The sequence below is a fragment of the Aotus nancymaae genome, unplaced genomic scaffold, assembly GCF_030222135.1.
Source record: "Aotus nancymaae isolate 86718 unplaced genomic scaffold, 86718_ANA_hifiasm-v0.15.2.pri h1tg000030l, whole genome shotgun sequence".
NCBI lineage: Eukaryota > Metazoa > Chordata > Mammalia > Primates > Aotidae > Aotus > Aotus nancymaae.
In genome coordinates, this window is record NW_026988443.1 from 26960002 (window position 1) to 26977485 (window position 17484).

Genomic DNA, 17484 nt, shown 5'->3' on the forward strand with positions numbered 1-17484 from the left:
AGTTCAGAACCTTTCTTTTGGGAGACCCTTCATAGCATGACCTGCCATCGGGAGAGGAGCCTTAGACAGCTTGCATTTGATTCCTGATGAAGGATGGGTTTGTTCCAAGTAGGAAAAGCAGCTTCTACTGAGGCAGGAACTCTACCTCCCCACTCTTTACAGAGTCCCCGAAGGTTATTGCTGATAGGGACGTTAGCCATCGCCTGGCTCAAGTCCTTCATGGAAGAAACTAGGAACTGATGGCCTGGAAGCCTAAATTACTTGGCACATTTGTGGGCCAAGCTGTGACTTGGACCCAGCAAGTCCAGAAATCCTGCCTTTCCATTCATCGTCTTTTGTTTTCTGGAGTGCTGGTAGATTAGATCACAAACTCTGAAGTACTGTCTGTGTCAAAGCTTTTTCCTATCCTATTTCCCATTCTGTTTTGAGCTAGCCTCTTCCTCACCAGGCCCACGCCCTTTCTCCTTATTGCCTTTAAAGAGGCAACAGGATGCAGTGAAAAGAGCTCTGAGTTTGTAGCAAACAGACCTGGGTTCAAAGTTCAGCTTCACTGTTTCGTAGCTATGTAATCTTGAGCAAATCACTTACCTCCTCTGAGTCTCTGTTTCCTTGTCTGTAAAACAAAGACAACAATTGCCTTTCTGGGACCTGGCATCCATCAGGCACTGAATCAGTGAGCATGATTCCCTAAGATGGAACAGTTTGTATCACCTTAGGGATTCGCAGTGAGTTTGGGTATTTTCTGCCATACTCCCCGTAGACTCTATACCTTTTCGCTACCCTGTACCATCAAAGAGAGAATAAAAAATTCTCAAGACTGAACACAACACAGAAATGAGTCAAAAGAAAGCTCTTTATTGACTGACTCAGCAACGCAGGGCTGGCATCCATCAGCTTCAAACCACGTCTCATCCCGTCCACTCCCATCCACTTTGCCCTCCTCCAGGCTGAAATCCTGCTTTCAGGCAAAGGCTTCCAGCCAGGCTTGCGTTAGTTCTCAGCTATGGTTTTCTGAACCCAGTCCTGGATGGAAGTCGCCTTCACGTACACACCATACTCAGCCACGCTGCAGCTCTTATCAAAGCTTAGGATCCCAGCCGCGTACCATGTGTCCTCCTCCAGGTCGTGAACGGCAAAGGCACTGCCCGCATCACCATAGCAGGTGTCTTCCTGGTACTTGGACATGCCAGCACAGAAGGTGTGTTCGTTCAGTATGGGCTGTACACCGACGGGGCTCTTTGGTGTCTTCTTTTCAGGGACTGTGCTGCCTTCATAGTGCTTTACGCATTGGTCTTGGTCAGCCACAGGCAGCATGACATACTTCAGATGATCAGTAAATTTAAAGTTGGCATTTCGCCCCCAGCCAGACACGTAACCCACACGTCCTACTTCTGCATAATCCTTTGAAGGTAGGCAGATGGGCATCACTCTCTCATTAACAGGCACCTTCTGTTTGAGTTTGATGAGCCCAATGTCTACCTGGGAGTAGGTAGGGTGTAGAACCACCTTCTCAATCTCTACAAGCTGATTTTTCCCCACATAGAGTGTTAAAGTAGGGGCAATGTCTTTTGCTGTTGCATTTTCTGAATGGTTCAGGAAGAGATTTTTAGCTGTGGTCAGCAGCCATCGTTCATTGATCAGCGTGGCCCCTGTGGTGAGATTATGGCGGGAGACCATCTTAGCCTGCCAGGGAAAACTGCCTTTGGCATCCAGGTGTCCACCCAGGATCCGCTGCACCGGGTCTGCTGGATTCTTGGGCTTCCCACATACTGTCAAGAGCAAGACACTCGTGAGTGGAAATGTGCAAGAGCCTCCTCATCTGAGAAAGGGGTGAAACCATTGGCGGCCGTCACTGCTGCATAAACTAGAAAGTTTAAATGCTTTGCCCTTACCACCTGCTCATCTCATTTCCAATAGTTGCAGTTTTAAAATAATTGTTTTCTTTAATTGTTTGCATCACAAAAAGCTCTTATTTCTGGCCTTTCTGACAAAGGAAATGAGAAATACTGAGATTTTTGAACCTGGCTGATGAACTGTATTATATTTAAACAATTATCCCAACAAAGGAGTTTCTCCCATTCCCTGAAGTTCATTGAAAGGGCTAGGAGCTACAATAATTCATTCTCTCTGAAGAAAGAGGAATCCAGAGCAGCACTGCCTGGAGTTCAGATTTTGTAGATGGTGCAGTTCTGCACCACTAAGAGCAGGAGAGGCTGGGCCAACGCCTACAGTTCTGAGAGGGAAAGGAGAGAGCAACAGCTCTTCCTAGTAACCAGAAGCAAGAGTCCCAGCCCACGTCCAGCCTCCTGCTAGGCTTCCAGGGATTAAGATTTAATGTCTTCCCTTGACTTGTTCTCTCTGGAGCTTGCTTCTCCTTAGACCCAGGGCTCTCTAGCAGGCTCTCTGTATGCACAGGCTCCCCTGATCTGTGGGCAATGTAGACAGTGGATTCAGCCAATGCCCTGCAGGCCCCGATGAACAAGACCCTTAGACCCTTGGTGACCCTTAGGGAGTCATCACCTAACTGCCTGAGTCTCTCTTCCTGGCCAGTTACGGTCCTCCCACATCCCTCCTCTGGGCTCTTGTGTGCTCAAAGGAAGCCGCGTCGGAAGGCTGTGCCTCTAGGACATGCCCACCCGGAGCCTGCCTGGGCTAAGTGCTCAGCACCCACCTGCTTCACATTCAGGGAGTTTATCTCCAACAACCTTATTTGTCCACTGCTTCTCACTGTTTAAGGTGTACACTCCTGAAACAAAAGGCAAGAAATGAGCCAAAAGAGAAGTCAAGTCTGGATCCAGTGCAGAGTGAGAAGGCATTTAAGCAGAAGAATTAAAAAGAGTTGGGAGGGGGAGGAGATAGAAAGGGGAAAAGGAGGGAGAATATGAGGAGGAGGAAGGGAAGGAGTGCTGTGCTGGCAGCCAAGTGCCTCGACGCCAGTTATGCCCAGAAGAAGAGACTGTGGTCATGGTGGACACAGCCAGGCAGTACAGGGAGGGCTCAGGGTTCATATCCTGACTCTGCCTCTTACAGGCTGCCTGAATTTGGGCAAGACGCTCAACCTGTCTGTGCCTCAGTTTCCTTATTGGCAAAGTTGGGATAATAATCTCCATTAAGAGGGATATGAGGACTAAGTGAGCAAATAAGTGTAAAGCACTTAGAGCATTGCTGGGAATGCAAGACTCACTAGGTGAGGGTGACTTGTCACCATCAGTGTTCCTTCTTTTCCCACATCTCCTGACTCTGAGATAGGTAGGCTGCACGGCATTGCCTCCCCTTAACAAAAGAGAAAACTTGAGGCTGACAAAGGTTAGTCTGCCCAAAGGGCCACAGCTGCTGGCGACAAAATGCTTCTTAGAATCTAAATCTCCTGGCTCCACGGAGAGCACGTGAACTGTCTGGCCATTCACCCCAGCACCACCCCTCATGGAAAAGTCGGAGCAGGGGTTGTGTGTAGGGTACTGAGGCGGGTGTCCAGGTCTTACCGTCTCCCTCTGTGCGCAGTCTATAGTATTTCTTACACTGGTAGCGAACCAAGTGCTCCACATAGCCATTTGCAATCTCAGGGGGCTTTGGGCAGCTGTCATCTGCAAAGAAAGACAAGCTAGAGAGTTTACTCTTTGGAAATTATTCCCAGAGACCCATGAAAAGTCAGATGAGAGGACGCTGCTCTGCACATCAGTCTCCTTCTACCCCAAATAGAAGCCAGTGGAAGGGCAAGCTCCATCATTTCTGGCAGGATCCCCAATGTTCTTCAAGGTCCTGAAAGCCCAGAGGTCGAGATAAGAAGGTGGAACTGGGTGTTCTTGGAAAGCAGGAGTGCAGACCCAAGAGGGTCAGAGTGGGATGTGGCGCCAGGGATGACGCTCCTACCCAGCTCAAAGACTGACCTGCAACATCCGTGACATCGTTGCCTGAGTCCACTGCGAAAAGCTGTCCCCAGAGCAGGAGGGCAATGACAGCTCCCAGGGCACTGCAGAGAGAAGACAAGAAGGAGTGGAAAGCTGGTCTCCCTGCTTCACAGCACATGCATGCATCCACACACACAGACACGGACACAGGCATGCACACACACTCCTCCCACTGAGCAGCCAGAAAAGAAAATCGATATATGGAAGTGCTAGGACCAAGAAGTTGCCCCTCCCCTGCACATACACAGTTTAGCAGCTTCTGAGCTACTAAGCTTCCAGCAAGCTTAGAAGTCCTGCTGGAAATTCTACAGAGAGAAATAGGAAGAAGCATAGGTTGGGGTGGGGGGGCTCAGTTTCTTGCCACATTCAGGAAAGTACATTGGCAGTAATACAGGAGCCCTCCAGGAAAGAGAAACCTCCCTCAGCACCTGGAAGATGCTGCTAATAAAATGTAGATAACTCAGAGATGGGAACACAGGGCTTATTATGCCATTCCCTCTACTTCTTGAAATTTTCCATAATAAAAGTCTCCTTAAATATATAATTTTAAATACTTATGTGGTTATTTTTAGTATTTCATGACAATTCACCTTTAGGAAATGTATCACGAACCCCAAAATGTCAGCAGGTCACCTGGAAGAGACCTGGTGTCTGAAACCAGGACTGTGGCCGTGGGCATTGATGCACAGGCGCCACCTGCCAGTTCACTGTCCCACTAACACGCTGGCTATTCAGGCACTACTTGCTACTATTAAAATAGTTTCTAGGCCAGGCGCGGTGGCTCACGCCTGTAATCTCAGCACTTTCGGAGGCCGAGGCGGGCAGATTACAAGGTCCAGAGATCAAAACCATCCTGGTCAACATGGTGAAACCCCATCTCTACTAAAGATACAAAAATTATCTGGGCACGTGGTGGCACACACCTGTAGTCCCAGCTACTTGGGAGGCTGAGACAGGAGAATCACTTGAACCCAGGAGGCAGAGGTTGCAGTGACTGAGATCACACCACTGCACTGCAGCCTGGCCACAAAGTAAGACTTTGTCTCAAAAAAAAAATTTCTAATGTTTTTATTTCAACATTTCAAAAGTCTTTTTGTTTTTCTAAGATCTGAGTATCTTAATGAGATGTATCCCAGGTACTCATGTGTATCCCAGGTACTAGTCAGTTAATTGTGTCACTCAAATATGTTACTATTAGTCTTATACATTTTTAAAGAGGAAAATATCTGCTAGTAAATATATTCAAAATGCCAGGAAGCCTACTACAGGAGCTGATGACATCTCCTACAAAGACAAAAATGTAACCTCAAGGAAAAAAACACTCCTGAGAGTAAATCACATCTCCTAGGAAAGACAGCACTGTCTATGGATGCAGGAAAGGAGAAGATTTAACCCACGAAGCCCTTTAGTTCACTATAATTTAGCCCATTTGCCCTGCTTTTTATTCTATTTCTGCATCTCCACCAGTGTACGCAAAGAATGAAATAAAGAACCAGAGGAAAGGCAGGAGAGAAAGCTGTGACCCACCTCATCTTGGTTGGTCTTGCCTCTGGAAGAGCAGAGCTGTGGGGCCTGTGCTGGTCTTTTTATGCCACCACTAGTTCACCTCTCCCCCTCTCTATTTTGTAATTCCTGTGTCTACATTGACTTTGGCCTTGGTAAGGTCACTCTCTTCCAGTAACCACAAACAATACCCGTGTGAAGAGTTGAGCTCTTGCTTCACACTTGATTTTCCTGTGGTGTTCTCTTACAAACCCCAGAGAAACCTGGTAACTTCATTACCCACGAACCTGCAAAGTATTTCCCGAAATCAGCAACTGGGCAGGACAGGGCATGGCAGCAACTGTCAATCCGTCTCTATCTGGGAGGATTTTCACACTGCAGAAGGCCTCACTTGGAGTTGTTTCAAACCCATTGTAGACATTTCTGCAGCCTAGCTTATATGGGGCTCTAAAGAAAGCACTTCCTTGTCACAGTAATTTTCTTCACCTTGTGTGTGGACATCTCCATGTTGCTTAAAAGCTCTCCAGCCTGAAATCAGTAAATGTGTTTATTGTGTCTTCTCTGATTGCTCTTTGCAAGAAATCACACAACTAATAAAAGCTATAGTGTAGACTGACACAGACCATGCTCAATGACAGTGGTTCTCATGTTTTTATAGTCTGGTGAGTAGCCTAAATAGGCAGATGAGAAAAAGCCATATGTCTCAGCCAAATGTCTTCACCTGTGTGCATCCCAGGTACTAGTCAATTGAAATTTAGTAGCAACTCAATACAAGATTGATTTAGTAATTAAAAAGGGTTAGGCTGGGCACAGTGGCTCACACCTGTAATCCTAGCACTTTGGAAGGCCGAGGTGGGTGGATCACGAGGTCAGGTCAGGAGATCGAGACCATGCTGGCTAACATGTGAAACCCCATCTCTACTAAAAATACAAAAAATTGGCTGGGTGTGGTGGCATGCACCTCTAATCCCAGCTACTCAGGAGGCTAAGGGAGGAGAATCACTTGAACCCAGGAGGCAGAGGTTGCAGTGAGCCAAGATCGTGCCACTGCATGCCAGGCTGGGCGACAGAGTGAGACTCTGTCTCAAAAAAATAATAATAGTAAATCTTTAAAAAAAGGGTTAGTGGTTCTTAGAGTGTACAAAATAATTACTTTTGGATAATCATGGTGACACTGATATAATAGGAGAGTAGCTAGAAATGAGACAAATGCCCATAAACAGGAGGATGTGTCAACCATGCGTGGTATGTTGACATGATGGAATATTACACAGCTTGAAAATGAATAAACTCTGCAAGAACATGGATAGTCTTACAAACGTGATTTTTGAAAGAAAACCGCAAGTTTCAGGAGATTACCTTCAGAATGATAGTAGTCTTCTAGAGATCAAAATGAAGTAAAACTTGGCAGTGGATTTTTAGATATGACCCCAGAATCGCAAGGAATCAAATCAAAATTAGATAAATTGATTATTATCAGAATGAATGTTTGTGCATCAAAAGGCAGTATTAAGAAAGTAAAGACAATTACAGAACGGGAGAAAATCTTTGCAAATTATATATCTGATAAAGGGTTAATATCCAGAGCATATCAAGGACTCCTACCACAACAACAAAAGGACAGACAACTCAATTAAAGCATGAGCAGAGGATCTGAATAGACATTTTCTCCAGAAAATATACATAAAGTGCCAAAAAGCACATAAAAAGATACTCAAGGCCTGGCAGTGGCTCACACCTGTAATTCCAGCACTTTGGGTCCAGGAGTTTGAGACCAGCCTGATAAAAATACAAAAATTAGCTGGGCATGGTGGCATGCACCTGCAGTATCAGCTACTACTCAGGAGGCTGAGACAAAGGAATCGCTTGAACCTGGGAGGCGGAGGTTGCCGTGAGCTGAGCTCGCATCACTGCACTCCAGCCTGGGTAACAGAGCCAGACTCCATCTCAGAAAAAAAAGAAAAAGACACTGAACACTAATTGGAAAATGTCAATAGGGAAATGCAAATCAAAACCACAGTAAAGCACCACACCTACTAGTAGTGAGTGTGTGTGTGTGTTTGTGTGTAACACATGTGGGCAGGGATGTGGAAAAGTTAGAACCCTGGTACATTACCTTGCTAGTAAGAATGTAAAATGGTGCAGCTGCTGTAGAAAACAGTTTTATGGTTCCTCAAAAAGCTGAGCATTGAGTTGCCATGTGACCCAGCAATTCCACTTCAAGGTATACACCCAAAAGAATTAAAATCAGAGACTCAGAGACATGTACACCAACATTCATAGCAGTATTTTCACAATGACCAAAAGGTGGAAGCAATCCAAGCTTCCATCCACAGAGGAATGGACAAATGCATACAATGGAATACTATTCACTATAAAAAGGAATAAAATTGGTACATGCTACAACATGAATAAACCTTGAAAACATACTAAGTGAAAGAAGCCAGACACAAAAGGGACAAAATATTATATGATTCCACTTATAATAAAGTATCTAGAATAAGGAAATGCATAGAAACAAAAAGTAGATTGGACTTTACCAGGGGCTGGGAGAAGCCAGAAATGGGAAGTGCTTGCTTAATAGGTACAGAGTTCCTGTTTGCGGCGATGATAAAATTTTGGAAACCCGCAATGGTGGTGGTTGCACAACGCTGCTGATGTAATAAATACTGCCGAATTGTATACTTCAGAATGGTTACAATCAGAAATTTTATGTTATCAATATTTTAGCACAATAAAAATTTCAAGAAGTAAGTAAATAAACTTCTTTTTATTGGAGCGAAAAAAAAAAAGGAAAGAAACAAGCAAGACTCAGCAGTATGTTGCTCAGGCATTGATACCAAAGAGACAAAACTGTATTTTTAAGTCTTTTAATGGAACGGAAATCCTAAAATGTGAAATGTTACATCCCGGGGAGAGGTAGGAGGAAGGCATAAGAGAAAGACACTTAGGGAAATATAAATAAGTTGTTAATGACCCAGGTTTTTGTCTGGGTAGTAAGTTCATTAATGTACATTATATTATTGTGTTTTATTTAAAAAATATATATATATATGCCCACATATATATGTCACATATAATGTTTTATAAGTATCAAATATTTAAAAATATGAAGGAGGAGGGAATAACCCAGAGGACATAGTGGCCCCTTTTCCATGAATTTGATCCAACAGGTCTGCTTGGGGATGTGAGAATCTACATTTCAAATGTCCATAACTTCTCCCCACCCCTGCAGGTACGAGACAGTAGACTGCAGCTCTTCACTCATAAGCAGGAGCCGATTTCTGTACCCCTGGAATCTGGGTTTGGCTCTGTGGCTATGTTGAAATAGCAGCAAATATAAAAATGATAGCCTTGAAATATGCTTGTGAATTGGGGTTTGCCTGCTTTTCCAGCACCTGGAATCTGGGGGCTGCCCTATGAATGAGCCCAAGTTATTCCTCCATTGCTGGAGAATGAAAGATCCCCATAGAGCAGAACCCAGAAATCCCAGCTGACAGGCAGCCCCAAATTCCCAGAAGCCCTCCACAGAGGCATGAGCGAGCCCCTGCCAACACCAGCTGAAACTGGTCCTGACCAAAACCACCTCCAGCTAAGCGCAGCGTACATTGCTGGCCCACAGAATCATAAGCTCGATAAAAGATGGATGTTCTAAGCCACTAAGCTTGGGAAAGACTCGTTAGGTAGCAAATGTTAACCAGTAGAACTGGCATATGGAATGATGGAAATGGAGCTGCTCTGGCTGAATCTGAGGTGAAGGTGTTAGAATTCTGCTCCCCAGGTCCCTGGGTTCCTGCCATGCTCTGTCACAGCTTGTCTTTACCTGCACTTTGCCACCCAGTTTCCTTCAGTGACCAGAAGGAGGGAGCTACACCCTACATTTTCCAAGGATAACATGTGCTGAAGACTGTGAAGGATTCCACTACACCTGGAACCCTTCCCTCCTTTGACATCCTCATGCCCTCCTCCCCCGCCACCTCATCCAGTCCGTCACCCCTCCCCACAGAAACTGTCAAGCCTTAGCCTCTCACAGTCCTCTGTCTGGTCTTGGAAATGTCACAGCCCCAGGCTTCTTGTTTCTTCTCTGTCCAGTTGCTGCTACTTTTCCAGAGGGAAGAGACGGCTTCTATTTCTGCAGCTCTGTGGATCCTCAGGGAAGCGGGGAGAGCGCTGGTCCTGTGAAATGCAGGAAGAGACTTCCTCCTCAGACTGCAGCTGGTGCCCTCCTAGGGTGTCTAAAGTGAAACATTTCTCACCACTGCTGTAGAACAATTGTTTATTCACCAGGTTCGTGAAAATTCATTCTTCCTCTGAACATACCCTTAACTCTATTACTCTGACCCCTTGTCTTGGCCAACAGGGGAGCATTCACACACAGCCTTCCTGCCCTGGGTGTCTTTCATTAACTTGAGGAGAAACAGGATCCAGCCCAAAAGGCTTCTGTCTTTCAATGGAAAAGTCAAGGTGTGAGAGAGCAAGTCAGAAGGCTCCGCCAAGGGAAATAGGAATATATTTTGTTGGGAGAATAGAAAGCAGGAAAGCCTGAAACATTAACAGGCAGGACAGCAGTTGACAGCGGAGCTTGAAGGGGAGAGTTTTGATTTTAGAAGCAAAAAATTCTTTTTAAAAGTTCACTCTGCCAGTCAGCCATAGTGGCTCATGCCTGTAATCCCAGTGCTTTGGGAGGCCAAGGCAGGTCGATTGCTTGAGCCCAGGAGTTGGACACCATATGGAATAAAATGGGCAACATGATGAAATTCAGTCTCTACAGAAAAATACAAGAAATTATCCAAGCATGGTAGCACACGCCTGTAGTCCCAGCTACTCTGGAGGCTGAGGTGGGAGGATCGCTTGCACCTGGGAGTTGAGGCTGTAGGGAGCTAAGATCATACCACTGCACTTCAGCCTGGGTGACAGATTGAGACCCTGTCTCACAAAAACAAAAAGCTCACTCTGCCATTACAAAAGTCTTGAAATTTTGTAAGCTACCAACAAATGAAAATAAGAAACAAGTCCTCCGATAATTTCACCACCTCGAGACAACCAGTAACGACGTTAACACTTCAGCGTCACTTCCTTCTGTTTCTCTACATACTTTTACACAGTTGTGATCACTCTTTGTATAGAATTTTTAGGTCTACTCTTTTCACCCAATGTTGTAGGCATTTTCTATGTTGCAGCAAACTCTTTAAAACATTTTAAATGCCATATTATACTCTTAATTTAAGGAGGAGGTATCACATGTACTTTAATTTTGGTGTTATGAATAGCTTCCACACACACAGGGAAGTGAGGTAGGGAGACCACTCTCATTTCACTCCATATGGATGTACAAATGATCCAGCGTCGTTTACTAAAAATGCCTAATCTTAAGTGTTCATCTCAATGAATCTTTATAGTATGAGATATTTCTAGCACCCCAGAAAACTTCTTTGGCTTCCTTTCAGTCCACACCCCACCCCTACCAAAGTAACCACTGTCCTGACTTCTATCATGATCGAATAGTTTTGCCTGGTCCTGAACTTCATATAAATAGAATCGAATAATAGGCATTCTTTGTTTCTGGCTTGTTTTTTACAACATAATGTCTGTGAGAATCATCCATGTTGTGTTGTCACATTAGTTTCTTTTTCATTGCTGAGAAGTATTCCATTGTGTGACTAAAGCACAATTGATTTATCCAGTCTCCTGATGGAGAGATTTAAACTGATTCCATTTGGGGGCTATTGTAAATCAAGCTGCTGTGAACATTCTTGCATATATCTTTTGCTGGTTACCTGCACTCAGTTCTTTTGGATACGTACCTGGTTGTATCATAGGAAAGCATATGTCTAGCTGTAATAGATTCCCAGTTTTCCAGTAAACACTCCTATCAGCAGTATGTCAAAGTTCCAGTTGCTCTGCATCCTTGCCAATATTTTTCAAGTTTTGCCATTCTGCATATATGTAGTAAAATATAATAATGGAGGCCGGGTGCAGCGGCTCAGGCCTGTAATCCTGGCACTTTGGGAGGCCGAGGTGGGTGGATCACCTGAGGTCAGAAGTTGGAGACCAGCCTGGCCAACATAGTGAAACCCTGTTTCTACTAAAAATACAAAAATTAGCCAGGTGTGGTGGCACAGGCCTGTAGTCCCAGCTACTCTGGAGGCTGAGGCAGGAGAATTGCTAGAATCCAGGGGGTGGAGGTTGCAGTGAGCCAAGATCACATAACTGCACTCCAGCCCAGGCAAAAGAGCAAGACTCTGTCTCAAAAACTAATAATAATAATGGCTTTAATTTTGCATTTCCCCAATATCAAATGATGTAGAGCACTTTTTAGATTTGTGTTGGACCGTTTAGATACCCTCTTTACAGAATGTCTCCTTGTAGATTTGTTGTCTTTTTCTAAAGTATTCTGCATACTAGTCTTTCTTTGGATAAATGTATTGTAAACATGTCTCCCATTTTGTGGCTTGTCTTTTAATTCTCTTAATCTTTTGAAGAACAAAAGTACAGAAGTTCTTAATCTTAAATAAGTCCTAATTTAACAGTTTTTTAAATTTCATAGTTAGTGGTTTCTATCTTCTGATTAAGAAATCTCTGCCTACAAGGTTGTGACAATATTCTCCTATATTTTTTTCTAAAAGTGTATTGTTTTACCTTTCAAATCTAGGTCTGTGATCCATTTGGAATTAATATTGGTATATGATATGAGAAAAAAGTTCATTTTTTTCATATAGATGTGCAGTCAATCCAGTATTACTTGCTAAAATGACCATCCTTTGCCCCTGAATTGGAGTGCTATCTTTATTATAAATCAGGTGACTACATAGGTATTGGCCTCCTCCTGAATCCTCTGTTCTCTTCCATTAGTGTATTTGTCTAATCTGGAGTCATTGTCATATTGTCTTAATAATATGTGAAATGAAACTGTCTTAAACCCCCAGAATCACTAAGCTAAAGCGAAAGTTAAGCAGGGAACTGCCTAGGGCAAACCTGCCCCCATTCTATTCAAAGTCACCCCTCCGCTGACTGACATAAATTTGTATCCGATTGCCTCCTCAAAAGAATACAGCCATTTGTCTCTTATCTACCTATGATTGGAAGCCCCTCCCTGCTTCAAGTTCTACTGCCTTTCCAGACAAAACCAGTGTTCAACTGACATATGTTGATTTCTCATATCTCCCTAAAATGTGTAAAACCAAACTGTGCTCTGACTGCCTTGGACAGACCTCATGAGGTTGGGCACATGTCAGGACCCCCTGAGGTTGTGTCGCGTGTGCATCCTCAACCTTGGCAAAATAAGCTTTCTAAATTAACTGAGACCTGTCTCAAATTTGGGGGGTTCACAAATGGGAACATTTTTTTGAGACAGGGTCTCACTGTCCTCCAGACTGGAGTGCAAGGGCAAGATCTGCAGCCGCAACCTCCTGGGCTCCAGCAGTCCTCCCACCTCGGCCTGACGGGTAGCCGAGACCACAGATACTTGCCAACACACACAGCCAACGTGTTGTTGTCGAGATGTGGTTTTGCCATGTTGCCCAGGCTGGACTTGAACTCTTGGGCTCAAGTGATCCACTCACCTCAGCTTCCTAACCTGCTGGCATTACAGGCATGAGCCTCCACACCTGGCCAATAATGGGAACTTTGTAGTAAATCTTGCTATCTGCTATTATAAGTGTTCCAACTTTATTCATTTTCTTTCAGAGTTTGTCTTGACTATTCTAGGTCTTTTCCATTTTATGTAAATTTTAAAATCAGCTTTCCAATTCTCACAAAATGTCCTGCTGGGATTTTTATTGGGATTACATTGAATCTCCAGATCACTCTGAGGAGAGTTGACATCTTAACTGTGTTGAGTCTTTCGAGCAATGAGCATAGCATCTCTCTTCATTTATTTAGGCTGCCTTTAATTTTAATAATTTGTTCATATTGATACAGATCCCTGGCACCTCTTTCATTAGATTTATTCTTAAGCATTTGATTTTTATGTTACTGTAAATGATATTTAATGTATTTAAGTAGTGTGGCAACAAATACCTGCATAGCCATGAAGTAAGAACCGTGAGTATTCCCAGGAGTATACGTGACCTTTGAACAGAATGGAAAGTGGAGTGTTGAATTCAGAACAGCACATGTTGTTCAGAATCACAGTTTATCTTGATAAGAAAGTTAAACAAAGACATTGACATGATTACACCTATTTCTAGACTGTCTCCTTTTTTCACAGTCACCAGGACCAGGGGCTACAGGGACCTGCTGTGCCTGGAACATAGGCATGGCTTCCTAGTTGTATTTCCTTACTGTCAGCAAATCTCTTCTCCAAAACTGAGCCACTGGCAGACACAAATATGGATATTTTGTACCATACACATTGATATTTTAAGCTTTTTTAAAGTTTTTCAAAAGTAGCATCAACACTGATAGTTTGTAAATGAGGAACTTCCAAGATCCAGGCGGCTAAATCAAATACTACCCTCAGACTGGTTTCCTGTCAGCAAACAGCCAACCAAGGTGGGCAACCCACACAACCTGTCAAAACTTCCAAAATAATACTGCCTTTCCCAGCGTGAAACTGGGCAGGTGTCAAAGGCATGAGGACATTCGTATGAGTGTAAAAACTGACTCTCTATTCAAAAGAATTCAGATCAACCTTACTCAGTTTCTTCAACCTACATTTGTGGGACAGATTTGAGGAAAGGTAGGACCACGTCGGTGTTTTTCATTCACCTTTATCTCTATATCCGCAATGCCCGGCATGCAGCAGAGGCCTAGTCCAGTTGATTGAATCAATGGATGATAAACATAGCCTCTGCCTTCAAAGAGTTCAGAGTGGGGGCAGAAATCAAAACTGTAACATAAGTAAGTGCTACCTGTCTCGTCAGCTTCTGTCTGCAGAAGATCCAGCCCTCAGAAGCATAAAAGCTGTCCACAGAACCAGCCCTGCAGGTACTTTAGGAGAAAATTCAGTCAACTCCTAGTAACAGGTAACGTTGGGAGAGTCCTATGTCCCAGGCACTGTACTGTGTGCTTTCTGTGTATTCACTCATTTAATTCTAAAACAGCTCATAAGCAGTAGGTCTTTCTATTATCTAACAACCCCATTTTTACAGTTGGGGCATAGAGAGGTTATAGAACTTGCTCAAGGTAAAACAGCTAGTAAAGAGAGCAGGCAGGATTCAAACCCAGGCCAAGTCCTTAACCACCCTGGGTGCTACCTCTCCCACATGATGAACTACACAGAATTTTCAGGACTCCCTCACACGGGCTGGGCACGGTGGCTCATGCTTATAATCCCAGCACTTGGGAGTCCAAACTGGAGGATTACTTGAGACCAGGAGTTCAAGATGAGCCTGGGCAACATGGGGAGACCCATCTCTACAAATAAAAATAAAAAAAGAGCCAGGTGCGGTGACTCACACCTGCAATCCCAGCACTTTGGGAGGCTGAGGCGGGCAGATCACCTGAGGTCGGGCGTTCGAGACCAGTCTGACCAACATGGAAAAACCCCATCTCTACTAAACACACAAAAAATTAGCCGGGCATGGTGGTACATGTCTGTAATCCCAGCTACTTGGGAAGCTGAGGCAGGAGAATCTCTTGAACTGGGAAAGTGGAGTTTGTGGTGAGGCAACATCACGCCATTGCACTCTAGCCTGGGCAACAAGAGTGAAACTCCATCTCAAAAATAAAAAAAAAAATAAGAAATTAGCCAGGCATGGTAGTATGCACCTGTAACTCCAGCTGCTCAGGGGACTGAGTGGAGAGGATCACCTGAGCCTGGGAGGTCAAGGCTGCAGTGAGCTCTGATTGCGCCACTGCACTCCAGCCTGGGCAACAGAGCAAGACCCTGTCTCAAAAATAACATTAAGAAGATCCCGTCACATAATCAGCATTAAGGGCTCACCATTAGAGTCACTTTTAAGGGTCATTTGGGGGCAGATCTTTCACTGCGTTAAGGCATTTCAGACTTGGAAGGGATAATAAGCTTGCTAGCTTAACCACATTAGCCAGGCTAAAGGGTATCAATTCTGCATGGCTGTGGAAGCCCATTAAGAACCCTGTGTCTCAGATTTCAACCGTGACTGAGGCAGTGATACCCAGCAAAGAGGATAAGGAGAACCCGAAAGCACTGGCACCCAAGTCTGGAGAAGCTGCAAAGAGTTGGAGGCTTTCTCCAAGCATGACCCCTGTGTTGGCCTTGGTGGCGCTGGAGCAGGCAGAAACCACGTGGGCCATGGCTGGGACGCACATTAGGAAATAGATCAAGGAAACTACCTGCTATCTTCAAAGCATTTGGGCAGCACAGTGCCCTGGGTGCCAGCCAGATGCAGGGAGGAGTGAACCATTCACCCTGGTCTCAGGACAGATCTCTCCAGAAGGAATAGAATTTAAATGGAGCTCTGCTTTTAAGCAGTCAGTGGGAGAAATCAAAGACTCCCATAAACTTGCCAAGCCCAAAGCGAATCCCCTCTCCACTACAGAAGCACTGGGCTTGTTGTAGCCCACAGCTTTGTTCCTGAACCCACCAACTTGAGTGATTAACGGGGTGTCAGGTGGTGCAGCAGCCAGGTGACCTCCACACACTGTAACACTTTTTGTTTCCTATGGGACACTTTCCGGATGGAGATTTCAGCATGCAGGAAACCTTTGTGGCTGGCAGGAATGCAAGGAGTGCAATGTTCATCTGTTTCCTCTCCTGAAGCCCTGCCCTTTGGAGCCTTATCCTTGTATTGCTTCCCAGGTAGTTCACAAATTCCAGATCATTCCCACATTGCTCCTGCACACACACCACTATGCCCTGTCCACTGCTGTCCTCTTACATGTGACAAGCCACAGTGACTTTATTTCTTACGTGTCTAACCACAAGGTTCTTAGAGAAATTTTCCCTGGCTGCCAAGACTCGTTCAACATCACAGGTGGCCAGACTAGAGGATAGGTAACATCGTCTGAGAGCTTTCCCATGGTGTACCGGGACCAGAGGTCTGCACCTGCAGGAAAGAGAAATCCTAAAACATGTTTTAGCCAAGTGGGAAGCACATAACATCTCTTCTAAGCAAATATAAAACTATAGTAGGCCTCAGTCTGGCTTGTTTATTAGCTAGGATTAAATTTGACTAAGTGACTTAACAGGGATTTAAGCACACAAGGTCCCACCCACCCTGGGTAACATAGTGGAACCCCATCTCTACAAAAACTACAAAAATTAGCCAAGTGTGGTGGCACACACCTGTAGTCCCAGCTACCCTGGAGGATGAGGTGGATCTAAAAAAATTTTTTTAATTAATTTAAAAAAATGCACACATATACACAAACAAGGTTCTGTTTTCTCAGGTAAAGAGGTGGGGAAGTAGGCAGACAGAGCTGGTATTGGTGGCTACATTAAGCTCTTCCCAGCTTTTGCTTCCATCATCCCTGCAGGGTGACCCCGATCTTCAGGTCTAAAATGAATGCCAGAGCTCCAGCCATCATACCCATATTCCAGGCAGCAGCAGACTTCCCAGAAACTTCACACAATACTTTCACATATATGTCATTGAATAGAATTTGGTCACAGGCCCATATCCAACTATACTGGAATCAGGAAATGTCTTTATACTGGGCATCCAGAACATGGAACCATTGATATGGTTTGGTCGTGTCCCCACTCAAATCTCATCTTGAATTGTAGTTATCATAATCCCCACATGTCATGGAAGGGACCCTGTGGAAGGTAATTGAATCGAGGCAGTTACTCTCATGCTGCTCTCATGATAGTGAGTTCTCATGAGGCCTGATGGTTTTATGAGGAGTTTTCCCCAATCCTTCATTCTGCATTTCTCCTTCTGCCACCATGTGAAGAAGAACATGTTTGCTTTCCCTTCCACCATGGCAGTAAGTTTCCTGAGGCCTCCCCAGCCATGCTGAACTGTGAGTCAGTTAAACCTCTTTGCTTTATAAATTACCTAGTCTCAAGTATGTCTTTATTAGCAGCATGAGAACAAACTAAAACAGCCATCTACAAGATAACTGGCCTGATCTCATGAGACGTTACTGTTCTAAATTAAAAGAAACTAAAGGGCACATGGATGAGCCTTGATTGGATAAGGAAGAT

The 17484-nt window shown here is 44.5% G+C and overlaps 2 protein-coding genes across 2 annotated transcripts in view; one reads left to right on the forward strand and one right to left on the reverse strand.

The window, feature by feature from the left end:
* Positions 1 to 17484, forward strand: part of TXNL4B (thioredoxin like 4B) — a 42649-nt gene that overhangs the window by 9081 nt on the left and 16084 nt on the right. The window lies entirely within an intron of this gene.
* On the reverse strand, positions 836 to 5588 carry LOC105706814 (haptoglobin). Its single transcript, XM_012437422.3, has 5 exons — positions 5436 to 5588; positions 3888 to 3970; positions 3483 to 3584; positions 2672 to 2746; positions 836 to 1769 (listed from the first exon to the last, which is right to left on the reverse strand). The coding sequence occupies exons 1-5, from the start codon at positions 5438 to 5440 to the stop codon at positions 991 to 993; spliced, it is 1044 nt and encodes a 347-aa protein (XP_012292845.1). The 5' UTR covers positions 5441 to 5588; the 3' UTR covers positions 836 to 990.

Excerpts from the sequence above, each read along its gene's own strand:
- LOC105706814 (XM_012437422.3), bottom strand. Across the intron at positions 2,747-3,482 it reads ACTGCGCACAGAGGGAGACG|GAGTGTACACCTTAAACAGT; the intron begins GTAAGACCTGGA and ends CTTTTGTTTCAG. Across the intron at positions 1,770-2,671 it reads ACTCCCTGAATGTGAAGCAG|TATGTGGGAAGCCCAAGAAT; the intron begins GTGGGTGCTGAG and ends TGCTCTTGACAG.